Source organism: Ursus americanus, chromosome 35 (genome assembly GCF_024610735.1).
Source record: "Ursus americanus isolate L20-20 chromosome 35, mUrsAme1.1.p, whole genome shotgun sequence".
NCBI classification, from domain to species: domain Eukaryota; kingdom Metazoa; phylum Chordata; class Mammalia; order Carnivora; family Ursidae; genus Ursus; species Ursus americanus.
In genome coordinates this window covers 14,860,269-14,879,756 of record NC_142161.1, presented here as the reverse complement: position 1 = coordinate 14,879,756, position 19,488 = coordinate 14,860,269, and the positions used below count along the sequence as shown (strand labels likewise).

The 19,488-nt window shown below is 49.5% G+C and overlaps 1 protein-coding gene and 1 long non-coding RNA gene across 3 annotated transcripts; one reads left to right on the top strand and one right to left on the bottom strand.

Moving 5' to 3' along the window:
• Window positions 1–1,473: 1,473 nt before the first annotated feature.
• On the top strand, window positions 1,474–4,750 carry NFKBIA (NFKB inhibitor alpha). Its single transcript, XM_045799960.2, has 6 exons — window positions 1,474–1,829; window positions 2,426–2,534; window positions 2,869–3,079; window positions 3,372–3,460; window positions 3,593–3,853; window positions 4,187–4,750. The coding sequence occupies exons 1-6, from the start codon at window positions 1,603–1,605 to the stop codon at window positions 4,232–4,234; spliced, it is 945 nt and encodes a 314-aa protein (XP_045655916.1). The 5' UTR covers window positions 1,474–1,602; the 3' UTR covers window positions 4,235–4,750.
• Window positions 4,751–7,725: 2,975 nt separating this feature from the next.
• Window positions 7,726–19,041, bottom strand: LOC148107118 (uncharacterized). Of its 2 annotated transcripts, none has more exons than XR_015723092.1 (3): window positions 18,990–19,041; window positions 17,504–17,626; window positions 7,726–7,881 (listed from the first exon to the last, which is right to left on the bottom strand). It is a non-coding gene; the product is annotated as an uncharacterized LOC148107118 (long non-coding RNA). The 2 variants fall into 2 exon arrangements; XR_015723093.1 differs by lacking the exon at window positions 7,726–7,881 and adding an exon at window positions 15,014–17,024.
• Between the last annotated feature and the right edge of the window lie 447 nt (window positions 19,042–19,488).

Genomic DNA, 19,488 nt, shown 5'->3' with positions numbered 1-19,488 from the left:
TGTATATCATATGCCTGCACAGACAATGGAATCTATCCTTGGGAAGTTTTCATTATAACATGTGATCATTACTATCCTGAAGGTTTTATTTCTTGATTTAAGGGCTTATTTCTCCTTTTTTCTCTCACTCCCCCTACCCAGTTTCCCTACAGATAGTCGGAGGAGTAGAGAGAAGAGATGAACAAATGGTTGGTTCATACACGGCCAGTCAAATTAAAGATGATTGCAGTATAATCACCAGAAGTTTCTGCAAAACTAGAGGCTTCTGGGGCTCATCCTGAAAAGCTCTGACCCAAGTTGCTTTATTTTGCCTGGACCAGTTCTAGAAGTAGATGAATTCAATTAGAGGCTTGCTGGCTAGGAGGTGGGGGTGGAGTGGGAACATATGTTCTATTTCTGCAGGTGAAACCAGAGGATGGGAAACCTGGAGTGGCCACAGGGCGGGAGAGCAGGGAGCCAGCAAGGGGGTCATGTCAGGGCTGCCCAGAGCCTCCTGTAGCACGCTTAGCAACTGCTTGCTTAGCCATCCTTAAGGCGCAATCTTGGCTAAGGCACCGCTCAACCTATTCTTCAGCCAGTCACCCAGCTGGGCACCCAGAAGTAGGCTGGATCCATTCTCTGCAGCAGCACGGTGCAGATGAGGGAACATGACCTCAATAATTATTTTGTTCGTGCAGGGTCGCTAGCTACAACCTCTATTACGAAGATCAACACCTTGCTTTACCTGAAAAAAGTTATGGTCGTGTTCGGCATTTTCCCTGAATTCAGGGCTTGCCCCTCCTCCAGTCAACAGGACTGTTAATCTTGAGGAAATGATCTGAGGGTTCTCCAAGCATTTTGGCTCTTAATGCCAAAGCATTCACAACTTCTACCTGAGGGGGGATGGGGCGCCCTGCGCTGCAAAGAGCCTGGTATTGGCAGGAAGGCAGAGGAGCCTGCGACCTTCTACCCGGCCAGTGCGTCCTTCCCCGCAGCGAGAAGTTTGGGGAAGCCAATCCCGACGTCTAGCCATCATTTCCACTCGCGTTTTCAAAAGATCGAGAAACGGAAAGGACCGGCCGGTTGGCAAACCCCAAGGAGGAACTGCTCAGCAGGTCTACGTTCATTGGGATCTCAGCAGTCGACGACCCCAAATCGAATCGATCGTGGGAAACCCCAGGGAAAGAAGGCTTCTTGCAGAGGGACGGGATTACTGAGTGCAAGCTGCAGGGAAGTACCGGGGGAGGGGACCTTAGTCGGGAGGACTTTCCAGCCACTCAGCGTTCATCAAAAAGTTCCCTGTACATGACCCCAGTGGCTCATCGCAGGGAGTTTCTCTGATGAACCCGGCTCAGGGTTTAGGCTTCTCCCCCCCCCCCCACCCCCTCCCAGGCAGAGGACGAGGCCAGTTCTCTTTTCTGGTCTGACTGGCTTGGAAATTCCCCGCGCCTGACCCCGCCCCGGAGAAATCCCCTGCCAGCGTTTATAGGGCGCCGCGGCGGCGCTGGCGAGCCCACAAGAGTCGCAGCCAGCGGTCCTCCCCTCCGTGACACTGCGAGGCAGCGAGCGCGCAGCCCGCGGCCGAGCGCACCTGGGCAGCAGCGCCACAGCTTTCACCGCGCCATGTTCCAGCCCGCCGAGCACGCCCAGGACTGGGCCATGGAGGGTCCGCGGGACGCGCTCAAGAAGGAGCGGCTGCTGGACGACCGCCACGACAGCGGCCTGGACTCCATGAAGGACGAGGACTACGAGCAGTTGGTGAAGGAGCTGCGGGAGATCCGCCTCGAGCCGCAGGAGGCGCCGCGGGGCGCCGAGCCCTGGAAGCAGCAGCTCACCGAGGACGGAGACTCGTAAGTGTCTCGGGGCCGGGTGGGGACGCCGGGCCTGCAGCGCAAGGCCCGCGAGGCGGCCGCGGACCCTGGTTTATGCACCGCTGCCCCGGAGGCCGTGCAAAGCGGAGGACTGCGCGTAGAGGCGGCGGGGGGCATAGGGGGGGAGTGAGGGTCGGATCCCGGGGCGGCGGTGCAGCAGCTCTGCCTTGCAGCCGCGCACACCTTCCCCTCCCCCCAGGCCCGGTCCCGGTCCTCTCGGCGGGGGCGGGGCGGCGGCGGGGACGCGAAGTCCCCGCTTGCATAAGGCGGGGGGGGGGGGGGGGAGTTTCTGCCCCGCTGGCGGGCGCCGCGCGGCCGGGAGGGGAAGTACAGGGCGTTCCGGCCCGGCGGGAGGGCGGGGCGGTCTGACCGGCGCCCGCCGAGGAGGAGGGGGGGCCCCGGAAAGTCCCTGGGCGCCTGCCAGGAACACTCAGCTCATAATAACCTCGCGGAAAACACCGCGGCCTCGGCCTCCAGAAACCCCGGCCTTGCGCAATCCCCCGCAGCCCGCGCCTCCCTGGGCCCCACGCAATGCACTCACCAGCCCTGGGGGTTTTTCCCTCTCTTCCCCTTAGGTTCCTGCACTTGGCCATCATCCATGAAGAGAAGGCACTGACCATGGAAGTGATCCGCCAAGTGAAGGGCGACCTGGCCTTCCTCAACTTCCAGAACAACCTGCAGCAGGTGCGCCGGCTTGCCCAGTCCCGTGCCTCGCACCCCGTGATAAAGTTGGATCTAGCACAGCTGCTCCCAATCCTTTCTAAATTAACAATCACTGGTCACTATCTACCCTGACCTTTTGCATTGGAATCAGCCAACGTCCTAGAGAGGAAAGAACATTCCATTGATTTAATGAGGCCTTTAGGAAAGCCCACCTGGGGCGGCTGAGATTTGCCTGCCCCTTATACCTGTCTGGGAGGAGCGGCACCCACAGCTGGAGATTCTGGGGTTCAAGGGAAGCCAGACTCTGAGTCTGGGCCATGGCTGACCCTCTTTCTGTTCCCTCTTCTGTTTGTAGACTCCACTCCACTTGGCTGTGATCACCAACCAACCAGAAATCGCTGAGGCACTTCTGGAAGCTGGCTGTGATCCTGAGCTCCGAGACTTTCGAGGAAATACCCCCCTACACCTTGCCTGTGAGCAAGGCTGCCTCGCCAGTGTGGGAGTCCTGACTCAGACCTGCAGGACCCAGCACCTCTACTCCATCCTCCAGGCCACCAACTACAATGGTAGGTCTGCCTGGCCTACCCTGCCCATCAGAAGGCAGGTGACATGGAGAAGGGAGGGGTGGGGCAACTTTAGGAGTCCAGGCAAGAGCTGAGCTGAAACTCTCTACACTCAAACAGATGAGAAAATATATGTGCAAAAGGCCTCTTTGGTGCCTTAATAAAGTTCATTCGGAGCCCAGATTCTGGGTTCTCCAAATTCAGAAGAATTTGTTCTCTAAAAGAATAGGTGGAAAGTTCTGCTTGAGATCTAGGGTTGAAACAAGTGGTTATACTTCCTTCATTGTTCTTCTAGGTCACACGTGTCTACATTTGGCCTCTATCCATGGTTACTTGGGCATCGTGGAGCTTTTGGTGTCTTTGGGTGCTGATGTCAATGCTCAGGTGAGTGCTTCACATCTCCAGGTGGAATGCGTCAGGGCTGCAAGGCCCTCCTCAGTAAGACTTCACGTGCTCTTGCTGCAAGCAGAAATTCCAAACTCAGCCATGAACGTCTCAAATTCCTTTTGGTTTCAGGAGCCCTGTAATGGTCGAACAGCCCTCCATCTTGCAGTGGACCTGCAGAATTCTGACCTCGTGTCACTCTTGTTGAAGTGCGGGGCTGACGTCAACCGAGTCACCTACCAGGGCTACTCCCCATACCAGCTCACCTGGGGCCGCCCAAGCACGCGGATACAGCAGCAGCTGGGCCAGCTGACCCTAGAAAACCTTCAGATGCTGCCGGAGAGTGAGGATGAGGAGAGCTACGACACGGAGTCAGAGTTCACGGAAGACGAGGTGAGTCTCAACTTTGGCGCTCTGCACAGAGCAGTACCCTCCCAGGCCCCTAGAGCAACTCTTTATCCAAGGGGCTCAACTTATGACGTGCTCACACTTTAGTGTGCATGACCAGTAGTACCCTGAAAGTGTGTCTTCAGTTTTTGCCCTTTTAAAAGGAGAGGAGCATTAAAGAACAACTCCCTCAGCCCCTGAAGTTAATTTATATGCGGGGTATAGAGAACGGAATCCAAGAATATTTGACTTATTTCCAGGAACAGCCCTCACCATTATCCCAGCACCTTTGGCAAAGCTCTGAAAGTTTAATGTGCCTTTTTTCTCTTTTGTTTTTAGCTACCCTATGATGACTGTGTGCTTGGAGGCCAGCGCCTGACGTTATGAGTTTGAAAAAGTACCTAAAAGAACATGGACTTGTATATTTGTACAAAAAGAGAGTTTTATTTTTCTAAAAAAAGAAAAAAAAGAAAGAAAAAAATCAAAAGGGGGTACTTAAAACCACACTTCACACTCCCTGGCCCAAAATATTTACTATTTTGGATCAGCCCTCATTTTGTTATTTTTGTGAACTTTGGAACAAGAAAGATCATTGGAATTCAAAGAAAACCTCACTCAAGCCTCGCTTTTGTGGGATTTTTGGAGGATGTAATGCAAAATGTGACGAAAAGACTTTTTTTTGTGCTTTTTGATTGAATCACCATAGATTCAGTGGCTGAGCCCAGTGTGGGACATGTAACGACCAGGTGTGTCATTAAACCTTTCAGGGATGTGGGGTTAAAAGTCACTACCTGTTAAGGTTTGTGTTACCCTCCTGTAAATGGTGTACATTGTGTATTTTGTTGGTAATTATTTTGGTACTTCTAAGATGTGTATTTATTAAACAGATTTTTACAAACAGAATTCTCCTGATCGTTCTCTTTGGGCTGCTGTGGGGCTCCCAATCTGAGAGTCATCCAATCCTCTGGGGGAGGTGGAGAGCTGTGTGGGAGCACTTACCACAGGCCAGCCACAAAGCCCTTTCACAGAGCAGCTTCTCACACTGCATACGCCAGACTCCCTGCCAGGCTTTGCAGGCAGCCCCAGGGCCCAGTGCGTGGGAGGGGAGGCTGTTGCAAGATGATAGGAAACACCATTCTTAGGCCAGGGTGGGGGTGGTAGCAGAGTTGCTTGACCTACAACTGGAAGTCTCCATTATCCTTTGCTTTCATCTTGGTTTAAGCTATGCCAGGACGCTTCCACTTTGGGAATCATTTTAGTCAAGAGAAATTTGCTGAAGTCACATTTTATATTACTGGAAAGTTCTTTAATACTGGAAGTTCCCAAGGAATGGGCTCAGGAAAGGGACCGCATGCACTAACATTTATTAGCAGGTACCCACCTCCGAGCCTTCGTTTCTTCACTTATAAACTGGGCTGTTCAGATTGCACAAGACAACACACGTCTAAAGCACAGCAGAGTGCCAGGCACATGGTGCTAAAGAGAAACGCAAGCTATTGCACAACATCCTGTATTTCACAGGGGAAGAGACAAGGCCAGCGTGAATGTCCTGTCCGGGGTCACCTTGCAGGAGAGGCAGGTGGTTAGCTTCCAACTCCTGTTTTCAGAGTTGGTTAACATCTTTGAACTGCATTCCACCTCCAGATCAACCTATTGTTACGAGCTGTAGTGTGAATGATACTAAAGGCTTGAAAAGTCTTTGCCCCAGCTCCGTCAGTCTGCTAATTCCATTGAATGATTCCACAAGAAGTCAAGAACTTGTGAAATTTGAGTTTAAGTGCTCTGTATGGATGCTTTCATCCCTAAAATACATTTCTTGCCCAGGTAGAAAGAGGAGTAAAGGAAAGTTCATGGCATCCTATAAGACACAGAATGGTATATAAATCCAATCCCTGTACTTTGGCTTACACCTAAGAAAACATTGCCATTATGTTATCCCTTTCCAGATCCATAAACGCTGTTGAAGTCAAGTGAATACGATGATCACCTTCCTCTCAGACCAAAAAGGAACCAATACTTCATGGATCTTTCAATATACGAAGTGTATTACCGTCGATTGGACTGACCGGTCAAAGCCAGCCCTGTCGTCCTCCTGCAGCCTCAGTCATCTGGAGCTGAGCACTGAGGTGGCCCCTCTACCAGTCTTGTCCCCCCTTAGAGTGCTCCAGGCCCATCATAGAAATTCCTTGTGCAGGGACTATGTGATCTCACACAGGAATGCTGACAGGCTCAGCGATGTCAGCTGCTGAGTAGAAGAGGTGGGTAAGAGGGGTTTGCGGGGGGGCGGGGATAGTCACCTCATATCCAAAAGAACACAGGTTAGAAACTTGGCCTCCCCCCTTCGGAATGATGCCCTGAGCATTTCTCAGTCACACGTGCCTCTTTCTCCCCTGTAATGGTAGTGGATTTCTGCCAAGTTGCTCATCTCCCTTACTCCAGCTCTCTGAGAAGTTTGGAGAAATGGGACAAAGGGACGTGGCACTGTTCCTCAGCCTCCTTGCTGACTGGCTTTTGTGTAGAGGTGACACCTTCCCTGGTCTCGGCAGGGAGGGGTCTCTTCTGACCCATTTGGGCCCAGCCTCCCACACTTCCAGGCCTCAGCTTTTCTGCTCATCAGGACCCCAACCCTCAGGGTGGATTCCATTGTCTGCATAAATCTCAAGGTCACTGGGCCCAGTTTCTTATTCTCAGGTCCTTCTTCCTGTTTCTCCACCTCCTTTCTTTCCCTTCTTTTTATTTGAAACCTACTTTCTTTCCTTCATGCCATTGGTTGGGTGGCTGGAGCCTGGAGTTCCCTAAAAGAAAAATTTTAGAACCGAAACATTCTAATCTGCAGAGTCTTCGGCAAATTTCTAAGCAAACAAGAGCAAAACTTTTCAAAGAAAACAGTGCGGCAGACTGAGAGCCTTGTCTGCACTCTGATTTTCTCCAAGAAGCCAAAGGTCCTGTCAGGACAGGTAGAAGTAAGGGAGCCTTGGGAAAGAGGGAAGTGACAGGAGGAGGGAAATAAAGAGTCACATCAGCAACTTCCTTGAATTTAGTTCCTTGATTCCTTCTGCCTGCCTCATTCTCAGGACAAATTTCCTTTATAGGTCACATGTACAAAGTCCCTCCCAGAAGCAAGGGTTTTCTTTAAAGAGGGAATAAATTTCCGTGTGAGCAATTAATTGGAAGGCCTTCATGTGGGGCCTGGAGGGGCAGGAGGCTGGGTCCTGGGGGGGAGTCGGGGGGGGGGGTATTTGCATTGAAACTTCAGTAGCTACTGGAAGTGATGAAGTGCTGACGGTGAGAACTGAGTCAGTGAGATGGCGTCTTCCTTCGCCCCCCTTCCTCCCTGTTTTCATCAGCTTGCCTTAGGTGTCGTTGAAGTTTCATTTGGCAAGAAAGGTCACCGTGGAACTCCAGTCAGAAACATGCCCAAGAAACATTCCCCAACCCTGGTACTTGGGTGAGAATATCCCAGGCCTGTTCCCCATTACAGAACCTAAAACCAAATCCCCTGTGTGCATTTCCCTCCTAGAGAAGTGGAACTCTCAGACTCATTCATTCATTCACATTATAAAGCACTATGATTCCCCAGGGCCTGTGCCAGGACCAGGAGGAACCAGCCACGGCCTTTGCCTCAAAGGACTCCTTGCTTAGGTCAGAAAGAGAACCGACCAAACACACGTAAGACCAGGAGGGTAAGATGAAGCCTAGAGTGTGATGGGAGCTCTGGTCAGGGGCCCCCAACACTGAGTGCAGTGAGATGAGATGAGTCTCAACCTCGTCACTCTTCGTCCAACCAGTTCCTAGACAAGCCTGGTGCTGCTGGTCCAGGGACCACACTCTGAAGAGCGTTTAGAATGACATTTTGAATAAAATGCTATTTTATTTATTTAAGGTCAATGCTTGCTGGCACACACCCCAACCCCCACTGCAAACCGGGACAGGCGCTTCTGCAGCCACGTATGAGGATGATCCAGCATCAGGCAACACGACTCTTCTGGAAACTAGGGCAGGATCCTGAGCACTGCTGGCCAAGGCCAAGAAATCTGCCATCAAAACAAGTAAGTGTAATAAGGAAGGAGGCTGACACAATACGAGGCCAAAGGTGTCATTAGCTGAGGTCAAAGAAAGGAAAACACTCATGAAGAAATGCAGTTGTAGGGTGATTTGCTAATTAAGAAGTTGACAAGTTGGTTTTCAAAATGAGCTTTTTGCATGAGGTTGGCATGGTGTGTGGGAGGGGCACTGACCAGGCCTCAACCGAGAAGAAGGGGAGAGAGAGCTGCTTCCCTATGACAAAGCCCCCACTATCCTTATCAGAGTATGAGAAGCCTTCGCCAGCAGTTGACTAAGCTATATTGGGGAAAACCTTAAGCAAAGAATAACTTTCCTTACATGTTGCCATTGTTTTGTATTTCCTAATTTTAAAAATTTATTGAATCTATACAAAGCTGGAGTCATCAAAACAGTGTGGTCTTGGCACAGAAACAAACACATTGATCAACAGGACAGAATAGAGAACCCAGAAGTAAACCCACAGTTATATGGTCAATTAATCTTCAATAAATGGAGGCAAGAATATGCAATGGGTAAAAGACAGTTTCTTCAACTAATAGTGTTGGGAAAACTGGACAGCCACATGCAAAAGAATGAAACTGGACCACTTTTTTATACCATACACAAGAAGAAACTCAAAATGGATTGAAGACCTAAATGTGAGACCTGAAACCATCAAAATCCTAGAAGACAGCACAGGCAGTAATTTCTCTGACATCGACCATAACAACATCTTTCTAGATACATCTCCTAAAGCAAGGGAAATAAAGCAAAAACCAACTATTAGGGCTACATCAAAATAAAAAACTTCTGCACAGCAAAGGAAACAAAAAACAAAACTAAAAGAAAGCCTACTGATTGGGAGAAGATATTTGCAAATAACATATCCAATAAAGGGTTAATATCCAAAAGATACAAAAAACTTATACAACTCAACACCAAACTCCAAATAATCCATTTTATTTTTTAAAAAAGATTTTATTTATTTATTTGAGAGAGACAGAGTGGGGGGGAGCACAAGCAGGGGGAGGGGCAGAGGGAGAGAGAAAAGCAGACTCCCCGCTGAGCAGGGAGCCCAACGCAGGGCTCCATCCCAGGACCCCGGGATCATGACCTGAGCCGAAGGCAGACACTTAACCAACCGAGCCACCCAGGTGCCCCTAAATAATACACTTAAAGAAAAAAAGGGCAGAAGAGGGGCGCCTGGGTGGCTCAGTCAGTTAAGCATCTGACTCTTGATTTTGGCTCAGGTCATTAGATCAAGCCCCACATTGGGCTCAGTGCTGAATATGGAGCCTGCCTAAGATTCTCTCTCTCCCTCTTCCTCTGTCCCTTCCCCGCGACTGATGCTCACACTCTCTCTCTTTAAAAAAAAAAAAAATGGGCAGAAGACATGAACAGACATTTCTCCAAAGAAGACACAGAAATGGCCAACAGACACATGAAAAGATGTCCAACATCACTCATCATCAGGGAAATGCAAATCAAAACCACAAGAAGATATAAACTCACATCTGTCAGGATGGCTAAACTCAAAAACACAAGAAAGAAATGTTGGTGAGGATGTGGAGAAAAAGGAACTCATGCACTGTTGGTGGGAATGCAAACTGGCACAGCCACTGTGGGAGAGAGTATGGAGGTTTCTCAAAAAAATCAAAATAGAACAACCCTATGATCTAGTAATATTTACCCAAAAATACAAAAACACTAATTCGAAGGAATACATGCACCCCTATGTTTACTGGAAGCAGCCCAAGTGTCCATCAATAGATAAATGGATATATATACACAATGGAATATTATTCAGCCACAAAAAAGAATGAAGTCTTGCCATTTGCAACAACACGGATGGATCTAGAGAGTATAAATGAAATAAGCCAGAGAAAGACAAATACCGTATGATTTCGCTCATGTGTAGGATTTAAGAAACAAATAAACAGAGGGGAAAAAAAAGAGAGAGACAAACCAAAAAACAGACTCTTAACTATAGAGAAAAAACTGATAGTTACCAGAGGGGAGGTGGGTGGGGGATGGGTGAAATAGGGGAAGGGGATTAAGAGTACACTTATCTTTTTCTTTTTTCTTTTTTTCTTTTTTTCTTTTTTTTTTTTTTAAAGATTTTATTTATTTATTCGACAGAGATAGAGACAGCCAGCGAGAGAGGGAACACAAGCAGGGGGAGTGGGAGAGGAAGAAGCAGGCTCACAGCGGAAGAGGGGCTCGATCCCATAACGCCGGGATCACGCCCTGAGCCGAAGGCAGACGCTCAACCGCTGTGCCACCCAGGCGCCCCTCTTTTTTCTTTTTTTAAAGAATTTATTTTTAAGCAATGTCTATACCCAACATGGGGCTTAAACATACAACCCTGAGACCAAGAGTTGCATGCTCCATGGACTGAGCCAGCCAGGTGCCCTATGAGTATACTTATCTTGGTGAGCACTGAGTAATATATGGAATTGTTGAATATTGTATACCCGAAACTAATATAATACTGTATGTTAATTACACTGGAATTAACGTTTAAAAAAATTATTGAATATAGTCTATATGGAAAACATTCAGCTATTTATTTATTTATTTATTTATTTATTTATTTATTTATTGGGGGAGGGTAGGAGCAGAGGGAGGGGAAAGAGAGAATCTTAAGCAGGCTCCACACCCAGCGCAGAGCCTCATTTGGGGCTCAAATTCATGACCCTGAGATCATGACCTGAGCCGAAATCAAGAGTCAGACACCTAACCGACTGAGCCACCCAGGCACCCAGAAAACATTCAACTATTTAAAGGTAAGTTTTTAAGACCTTTTAAATTGCCAGATTTTCAGTTTGTGCAATATTTTTTTCAAAATGTTACCTAACTGATCTGACAATATCGATCATGGAATAAAATCATAGATTTACTTTTTATTTATTAAACATGTCCATAGTGCTTCCTGTGTGCCAGACACTATTCTAAGTGGTTTGCAAATACGAATTCCTATAATCCTCAAACCACCCTGTGAGGTAGGTACTATTATTATTTTCATATTTTTTGTAAGGAAACTGAAGCACAGTCAATTACAGAAACTCAGCCCAGGTCACAGTCAGTGGATGGCAACGCCAGGCTTGCGTGGACTCCAGATCCACACCCCCAGCCTGCCTGTATAAAGCAGCTTCAACGCATGCACGAGATTCCCGCTAACTGAACTGACTGCAGCTCATCCATTCTGAATCTGGTCTTTACACATTCATTACTGATATCCTACCGAAATTGGATAAATCTTACTAAGGATGGTTTGAATTTCTGATGTGTCTTGTCAAAGGGAGAGTGTCTCCTAGAAACTACATAATAAGGCAGAGGCTGCAAGACGTAAGATCTTAGGGAACCTCAGTAAACTGAACAATTGTGTGGGACCTGGATTCAGCTCATCTGAATGTTTAGGGTCAAGTTCCATGTGGTGCTAAATAAAAGGAGGTGAGGCATGTCTCTCCTTCTAGGAGTTTCCAGTTGTGCGGTCTATGTTCACTTCTGATTGAGGCTAGGTGTACCCAAAGCCACCACATTAAACATTTTGGTCAGATGTTTTAAACTTTGCAGTATTTTAATATTCATCTTCAGGGAAGCCCAAAACAAACAAGCACATGCAAGTTTTAAGGACTCATGAATGAGCTTCTTTCAGGTGAAATGTTCCATGTTGATTCAATTTTAAGTTGGGTTTTAAAGTTCTCCTTCCAAACCTTCACACCCGCATCCCTGGGAGGCAACTGGCCAGGGCAGGACCTGGCCCACAGTGTGTGGCCTGCAGGGGTAAGTGGGGGTGGGAGAGGGGAGGATGGGGCTCCCTAAACTCTTCTGTGTATTTGCATTTAACTCAGTTCTTCTCCACAAAACAGGGAGTAAACCTCTGGTTTGAAGGGGAGGCCTAAACCATCGCTATGTAAATATCACATAACTTACAAGACAAACAGAGTAGAAAGCTTTCACCTTTTTGAGGCTAGAACAGGGAATAACTGTACCACCAGCAGATTCACCACCGAAGAGTCTGTCTGGAGTGTATGCAGTACTTTCTAGGTCTCAAATGCATACGACAGCGATGGGCAAGAGGAACTCTATGCACGGAGGTCTCCCCCCATAGCCCCCAAAGCATCCCAGGGTGGTGGGCGGGGGGACAAGGTCAAATCTCAATGAGAATTTCCTGTTTGGTTTAAGCAGGTCTTTCAATGCAGGGGCTTGATTGGGATTGGTGAAATTTCATGATACAGCAGTTTGGGATTGGAAACAGCAAGGCGAGATTTTTAAGGAAATGGGTTTGAAGCATCTGACGCATGAACTGTCTGTTGATACTTCCTCTAAAGAATTGATGGGTCTTGGGGCGCCTGGGTGGCGCAGTCGTTAAGCGTCTGCCTTCGGCTCAGGGCGTGATCCCGGTGTTCTGGGATCGAGCCCCACATCAGGCTTCTCTGCTAGGAGCCTGCTTCTTCCTCTCCCACTCCCCCTGCCTGTGTTCCCTCTCTCACTGGCTGTCTCTATCTCTGTCAAATAAATAAATAAAATCTTAAAAAAAAAAAAAAAAGAATCGATGGGTCTTTCAGGAAATTCCTGTAATGAACAGTCAAGTTATTTGCCCAGGCAAGAGCAGCCTGGAATAGTAGTGACCAGAATGAAGGTGAAGAATAGTCACATTAATGCAGACACAAAACGAGGGGCAGGAGGGTAGGTTCATCCCCGGTCTGATTAGTCATTAGGCCTAGAGTCAGGGCCTAAGGAATATGAGGACACATGACAGGCACATTTTGGTAAATTACAGTGATTAAAACTTCAGGACATAAACCCGTGAGCGATGGGGGGTGGGGGCAGGGATGGCCTAACAGGGAGTTTGCAGAGGAAACTCGACAAAGGAGCACAGAGGAAGTGAGGCGCGGATCAAAAAAGAAGTTTACATGTTCTATGATTTCACCTGACAGCCTGAGCTACAATTTCTGTCCTTAAAAGCATTAATTCACATCACAAATTCACACCGCCAAGGACCCAGGTGAATAATCACAGTAGGCATCATTTCTCAGGCAGTGGCTAGATGCCAGCCACCTTCCATCTGGGATCGCTACAGGGCGAGGTGACGTCACGATCCCCATCTTACGGAGGTTCAGGGAAGTCCAGCAACTTGTCTGAGTGACACGGCCAGGAAAAGTGGCAGTGCTGGGATTGAAACCCTGCGCCTTGGGCCCCCAAGGCCCTTTCTCTCTCTTTCTGGCCCGGGTGAGCCTCCGGCTCTGCTGAAGATGTCTGAAGCTTCTAACCACGGCCATTTTCCGCTGCTGCTGTCGTTAACCTCCAGGTGCGCTGGCGGCCACACAAACCATTTTACTCGGAGACACCATTGCTACTACTTCTATTTTATAGAATTTCCTCCTTGGAAAAGTACCTCCCAGGAGCGTGAGGGGTAACTGATACAGGGCCGCCTGGCTGGCTCAGTCGGAAGAGCGCGGTTCTTGGTCTGGGGGTCGTGCGTGGGAGCCCCACATTGGGTGTGGGGATTACATACCTACATACGTTTTACTAACTTTAAAAAAAAGAAAGAAAGGTAACTGATGGAGTTGCTCCAAGTGCCCAGGAAACTCACAGTTTCCTATAAACTCACGCGCAGCTGGGGAGGCTGTCCTGGCCCACTGGCCTTCAGTAAATGAGAGGCCTCCGCCGCCCGCGAGAACCTCCAGAACCTCCCGGCCCAGGTCACTCTTCAGCAACTGGTAGGAACCCACCTGCAAAGGAGAGAGAAAACTCCACCTCCTCTGGGCCTGCCGGAAAGCCTGCCCGAGGTCATCTGTGATTGAGTTTAGACCACATTCAGCTGACCCTCGGAGGCAGCATGGTCCCTTGAGCAAACGCCCGTGGGGCCTGCCTGCGGGGACGCTGCTTCAAGGGGCACCGCCCCTGGTGACGATCATGACAGAGGCAGCCGCCAGAGGGACTGCTCAGTTAACAGCTTGTGGGGGTGTCTTTTTGTAGGTATAAAGACCTCTTTAATCCTTCATTTTCGCAAACGCTCTGAATGCGGCTACGAGAATAAGGGCGCTCTCTTTCCCTGCCTTTCCCACAAGAGGGCTGGTGGAAGGAAAGGAAAGGCTCCATAATAAAGGTTCACTTTCCTCATCAGGAGGCAGGCCTACGGGTATGCCAAGCCGGGTCCCACACTGGGCCCCGCTCTGTACCACCCTGGGCTTCCCAGTTTCTCATCTGTAAAGGGGGATGGTACAGCTCTCTCGCAGTTGCCCTGATGCTTCCATCGCTGGAGTGTCTGAAGCTTTGGCAAAGTGTTCCACACAGAGCAGAAGCTCTGCAGATGACAGCTCCTGCTACGAGGATTATTCACGCGAGGCAGGCGACAACCGTCCCTCGGGCATGCCATTCCCTCCAAGTAGCACTCCTCCCTCTGCCTCTCAGGGCAGCCCAGGACCTGCGGAACCAGATTCTCTAAGCACAAACTGGGGCAAGGAGCTTACCTACAGCCTCCCTGCCCTTGTGCCTCTACCCTCCCCCAGCGCACTTTGCCCTCCAGATGTGGTCCCCTGGTGGGGGGAGCCCGTTCAGGCTCTAACCTGACTCACGGGAGTTGCCGCGGGGCTGGACCAGCAGACACGATCCACGATCCACGAGGTGCGGACTAAAGGTGGGAACCGGAAGGTTGTTGTGGGCCCGGCCCCGAGGGCAAGCCTGGAGGCTCGTGACCTCTGACAGCCCCGTAAAGCCTTGGAAGGTTAACCTTCTGCTCCTGCGATCAGCGGCGGGCCAGGCTGTAGGCAGCTCAGGGGATGGGTCTCAGCGGAGAAGCACAACTGCTTCTGGCGTGTGATGCACATCCCTCTTCCGGGCCTTGCCGGAGCCCAGTTAGGCGCCCGGCGGGTCAGGCACACCCTCAGGCCATCCAGGGTCCCCCACCCTGCCTCATTCTGAGGAAAGCGAACTTGTACTATGGAGCCCCTTCCTTTCCTGCCACCAGCCCGCTTGTAGGAAAGGCAGGGAAAGAGAGCGCCCTCGTTCCTGTAGCCGCATTAACTGCGTTTGAGAGGATGAAGGAGGGAGGTCTGTTTACCTGCAAAGACACCTTCCTCCTGCTAGTAAGTGGAAGAAAAAAAAGGACCCCACCGAGCAGTTTGTATAGTATAATCTTGTCAGTAAGCAAAAAACTGTACTAAAATGTTCTGCCCACCAGGATTTTTAGTTTGAGCAAAAGAAACTAATTCTGGATAATTTAGGCAGAAAAGATTTGTGAGAAGAAATAAAATCATAAAAAATAAATAAATAAAATGGGGGCACCTGGGTGGCTCAGACGGTTAAGCATCTGCCTTCAGCTCAGGTCATAATTCCAGGGTCCTGGGATTGAGCCCCACCTCGGGTTCCCTGCTCAGCAAGGAGCCTGCTTCTCCCTCTCCTGCTCCCCCCACTTGTGCTCTCTCTCTGTGTGTCAAATAAATAAATAAAATCTTAAAAAAAAAAAAAAGATTTGTGATAAGGATTTTGGGGAGCCCTCAGAATCTCCAGGAGGAGAAGAGTTAGTGAGCTCACCACTGCAGTCTAGGCTGACCCACTGTGGCCCTAATGATTGACCCAACGTGCTCTCTCATTATCAGCCTCTGATTCAAGGTGTGGGCAGAGGCTGTGATTGCTGGAGTCTCCGTCAGGTGCCTGAGAAGGGAGGCTGGGAATGTGAATGGCTGGTGTTTTTGCTTTACGTTAGGGCATCTCCCCCAAACGTAACATGTGGGTTTGGATGACAAATTTGAGTGACAAATAACCTGAGATGTTAATGGTGGTTATTTCCGGGTAGCTGGATTAAAGGGTGAGGTGTTGTTTTTGTTTTTTTGTAAATTATGGAGAATTTCAAACATATACAAATGCAGAAGTAATATTAAAATGAACTGGCATCTCTGGCTTCAGTTATCAGCTCACGGGCAATTTTGTTTCATGTGTACTTCCAACCACCTCCTTTCCCTATCTTATAAAAAGTAAACACCAGTCATCACATATAAGTTCATATAAGTCATTTAAGTTCAGTCTTAAATACCTTAAATATCAGATCAAGACCTGAGCTGAGATCAAGAGTCAGACACTTAACCAACTGAGCCACCCAGGCGCCCTAGAACTGTATTTTAAATGTGTAACTTTAATGCCATTATCACACCTAAAAAAAATTAACATTAATTCAGAGAGATTTTTTAAGTTCTCTTGTGTATTTCTCCATTGCTTTAATTATCAGGGAAAAAATAAAACTATTCTCATATTTAATTTGTTCTAAAAAACATTACAGTTGAGCATGACTCGCAAACCCCACCTGAGGAGAAAGGGCAGTCAGGGGACCCAGAAGCATAACCCAGGGTGACAGTGGGCATGGTTTGGGCCACGAGTAGCAAAGCCCCGGAGCTGGGGCTCTGGAGGCTCCCTGAAGCGGTAAGGCCATCAGAAGTCACCGCCCTCCACCTGTGCTCCTCTCCCTGTGCGTCCTGTCACATGGCAGAAGAGTCCTGCTGTGGCTGCCAAGCTCACAGGCGACGGGCACCGAATGGTGACAGGCCAACCCCTCAGTGAATCTTGCTCCTTTCTTACACGCACACTTACACACATCCACACTCTTAGCACACACGTTGATACTTACGCATTCACGCACACACATATATTCGCACCCCTGCCCCACATACGCTCCCGGGGAGACAACTCAGACTAGTCTGATTATATCTCAAAAGTGAGGCATGTTTACACCTGCCAAATCTTGAGAGCCTGCACTGAACCCCTGGATGAGTCTCGGCAGATCGATGACCAGAAGGCGGGCCACCGTGAGCTGGAGAGCCAGCCTCGGGCGTGCCCACCTCACAAGAGGTCTGTGCTGGCAGAAAGTTTGGTTTCAGGGAGAAGTCGCAGCGCTGACACTGGTTAGAAAGCCACATGCAGCAGCATGATGCAGGGCCAGGTGGCGGCCCGGGCGGCAGCGGCTGCAGGAAACAGTCCCGTAGACTACAGCATGACCAGATCCCAGACTCTGCATGCCAGACGGGCTGTGGTCCATGCGACTGGGGCCAACAGTGAGCTCTGTGCCTCTGTGGACCTGGGATCAATGCAAGCCTCCTTTTTTCTGGAGTGCAAGGCCACCCAGCTCATGGGACTGTAATGATGAAGGAAGGAGTCAGAAAAGGGAGGCCTTTGGGTGGTCCCTCCTTGACCTCTGCCAGGGCTGGGGCCTCAGGAAGGAAAGGGGTAAACCACCGTGTGGGGAGGGCGGCTTTGCATAGTATTGGTTCAGCTGGAAACCGGTTCACCCAACCCAGGCCTTCTCTAGAGGACAGCAGCAGTGGCCCAGGGAGGGTAACTGCCCCAATCCAGGACAAGTTCCTAGGAACACCGAACCAGTTCCAGAGAGCCAAATTCTTGCCATAGTTTGGACAGACAAGAAGGGACAGGCTTTTGCAGCAGGGGAAGTGCCAAGGCGGGTGCCCACTTGGAGCCCCTCCTGGAGTACACAGGGCTTCTCTAGTTAGATGGCAGGAGGGTATGGATGTTTGGACTTGACCTACAGGCAATAGGGAGTCACACCAGATTCTTGAGCAGCGAAGTCGCAGGTTAAAGGGCTCCAGTAACACTTACCAGGGCTTAGGATGTAGAGTGAGCTGTAAGGGAGACCAGCTGGGAAGCAGCCGCAGTTGCCCAGGAGTGAGAAAACACAGATCTGGATGGAGGTCATGGGCGATGAATTAGGAACAAGATATACTGTGAAGAGAAGAGCGTGGGATACTCTGGCTGCCTCCCCATTGCCAACTGTCAGATGAGGGCTTGTCTTAGGCAGATGCTTGTGTCCATGAGCTGTAAACCAGCCACAGCTAATTTTAAGCCAAGGGGAAGTTGATGGAAGCCCCCAGGGAGTGGAGAGCTCACAGAAGAGACAAGAGATTGGGAAGACCAGGCCCGGGAAAGCCAGGAATTGAGGGTTCTAGAGAGCCAGGAGAAGGTCATGGCCAGTGGAGCAAGACTTGCAGCACCACGGGTGCGCGTGCTTTTGTAAATGACCTCTAACCACGCACTGTCCTCAGCTCACTTGTTCAGGATCTGAAACCCGAGGCAAGAACATCCATTGGCCAGGTGGACACCACATTCCTGTCCTGACTGGGCAGGGAAAGGGGTGGAGTGGAGAGGATTTGGCTCCCTTGGCTCTCTTTCACGCTCTTTTGTTGAGGGAAGTAGGGATGAGGTAATCTCCCCAAAGGAGGTTAGAATGCTCTTAATGGGTGCTGGACACCCCAAAAATGACAACTAGCTTCCACCTGGCCCTTGCTTCTATCCCACTGATTCCCCAGGTTGCTGAGATCTCTGACCACAACTATTCCTCTCCTGAAGCTGCTCTCCACGACTACCACACTTGTAAGGGTCGCTCAAATAGCCTGCGTTCCTTGACTTTTGTGCCACATTTGATGTTCCTTGCAATGACCAACAGTGCCTGCCCATGGGCGGGTGGGTGAGTGGTGGGCTGACCACTGGGTTTCCAGGCACTTCAGGATGGTCCCTGTCTCCTAAGGTAACTTCCTCTCCCAGTTCACCTTCACATAGCCCCAAAGCTAGCCTTCCAATACCCCCAAGGTGAAGCTAAGTTCCTTTGGGGGCACGAGGCCCCCAGGAGCTGGTCCTGCCTGTGTGGCCTCCCTATCAGCCACACACACTTGCCACATTCTGTAGGTCCTCACTTCTGCTGGTCCCTCTGCTGAAAGACCTCTGTACCCCACCCACCAGCCCCAGGTCTGGCTGGGACTAGCTGACCCCTCTTCAGCCTGCAGACCCCCTTCCCCAATCTCCCCAGCATTCCTAACCCCTCCTCCTTCCATCTTCCCACATTGGTACATATCTCAACCAAAGCATTTCTCCCCCACCCCCTAGAATTACCACATTGTGTGATATTTACTTGCAATACTTTTTTTTTCTGTCAGGACGAAAGAGGATTTGACATAGAATTTTTTAAAAGTCCTTTTTAACTATTACCCCTGGGCCCATTCCTATCCTTCCTCTCGTCTCTGTAGAGGTACACTCTCCTGAATTTGCTGCGCAGCCTCCAGATCCATTTTATTTACTTTTATACACTTACATTTATCCACGACCAGCGCTTAGTACCGGTTTTTGGCAGTGTTGGTTTTACGCTCATTTACGTCAGTGTCGTCATGCTCCAGGCGTCGTTGCGTGCCCTCGTTTCTCCTGCTCAGCGTCATCATGGCGACCGGCACACTGTGCCAGACCTGTTTCTCTCAGTATTTGTGTCCCTCTTGGAGAGCACGGCCTGTGTCTTTTCCACTCTATGTTTCCAGTTACGTGCTCAATAAATATTTTTGAATAAATATATGACTATGGCTCGAGTTATTTTCAGTATTTCTTTCTACTGAGAATGTAAATTCACAGCAGCTTCTTCCTTTCCCATCGTGCCTGTCACCCTCAAGTTTTAATTTCTCTTAGTTCACATGGATCCTGCTCCTGCACCCCCTCCCTGTAACCCCCTAAATCCCCATGTAACATCTTCAGTTCTGATCTTTTGGAGAACATTTGATTAAAAGCTTGAGAAATGCAGAATCAAATGACTATAAATGAGCCCT

Bases quoted from the DNA above. Each gene is read 5' to 3' on its own strand.
- NFKBIA (XM_045799960.2), top strand. From the start codon at position 1,603: ATGTTCCAGCCCGCCGAGCACGCCCAGGACTGGGCCATGGAGGGTCCG. The intron at 1,830-2,425 runs GTAAGTGTCTCG...TCTTCCCCTTAG, and splicing joins CTCACCGAGGACGGAGACTC to GTTCCTGCACTTGGCCATCA. The intron at 3,080-3,371 runs GTAGGTCTGCCT...TTGTTCTTCTAG, and splicing joins CCAGGCCACCAACTACAATG to GTCACACGTGTCTACATTTG.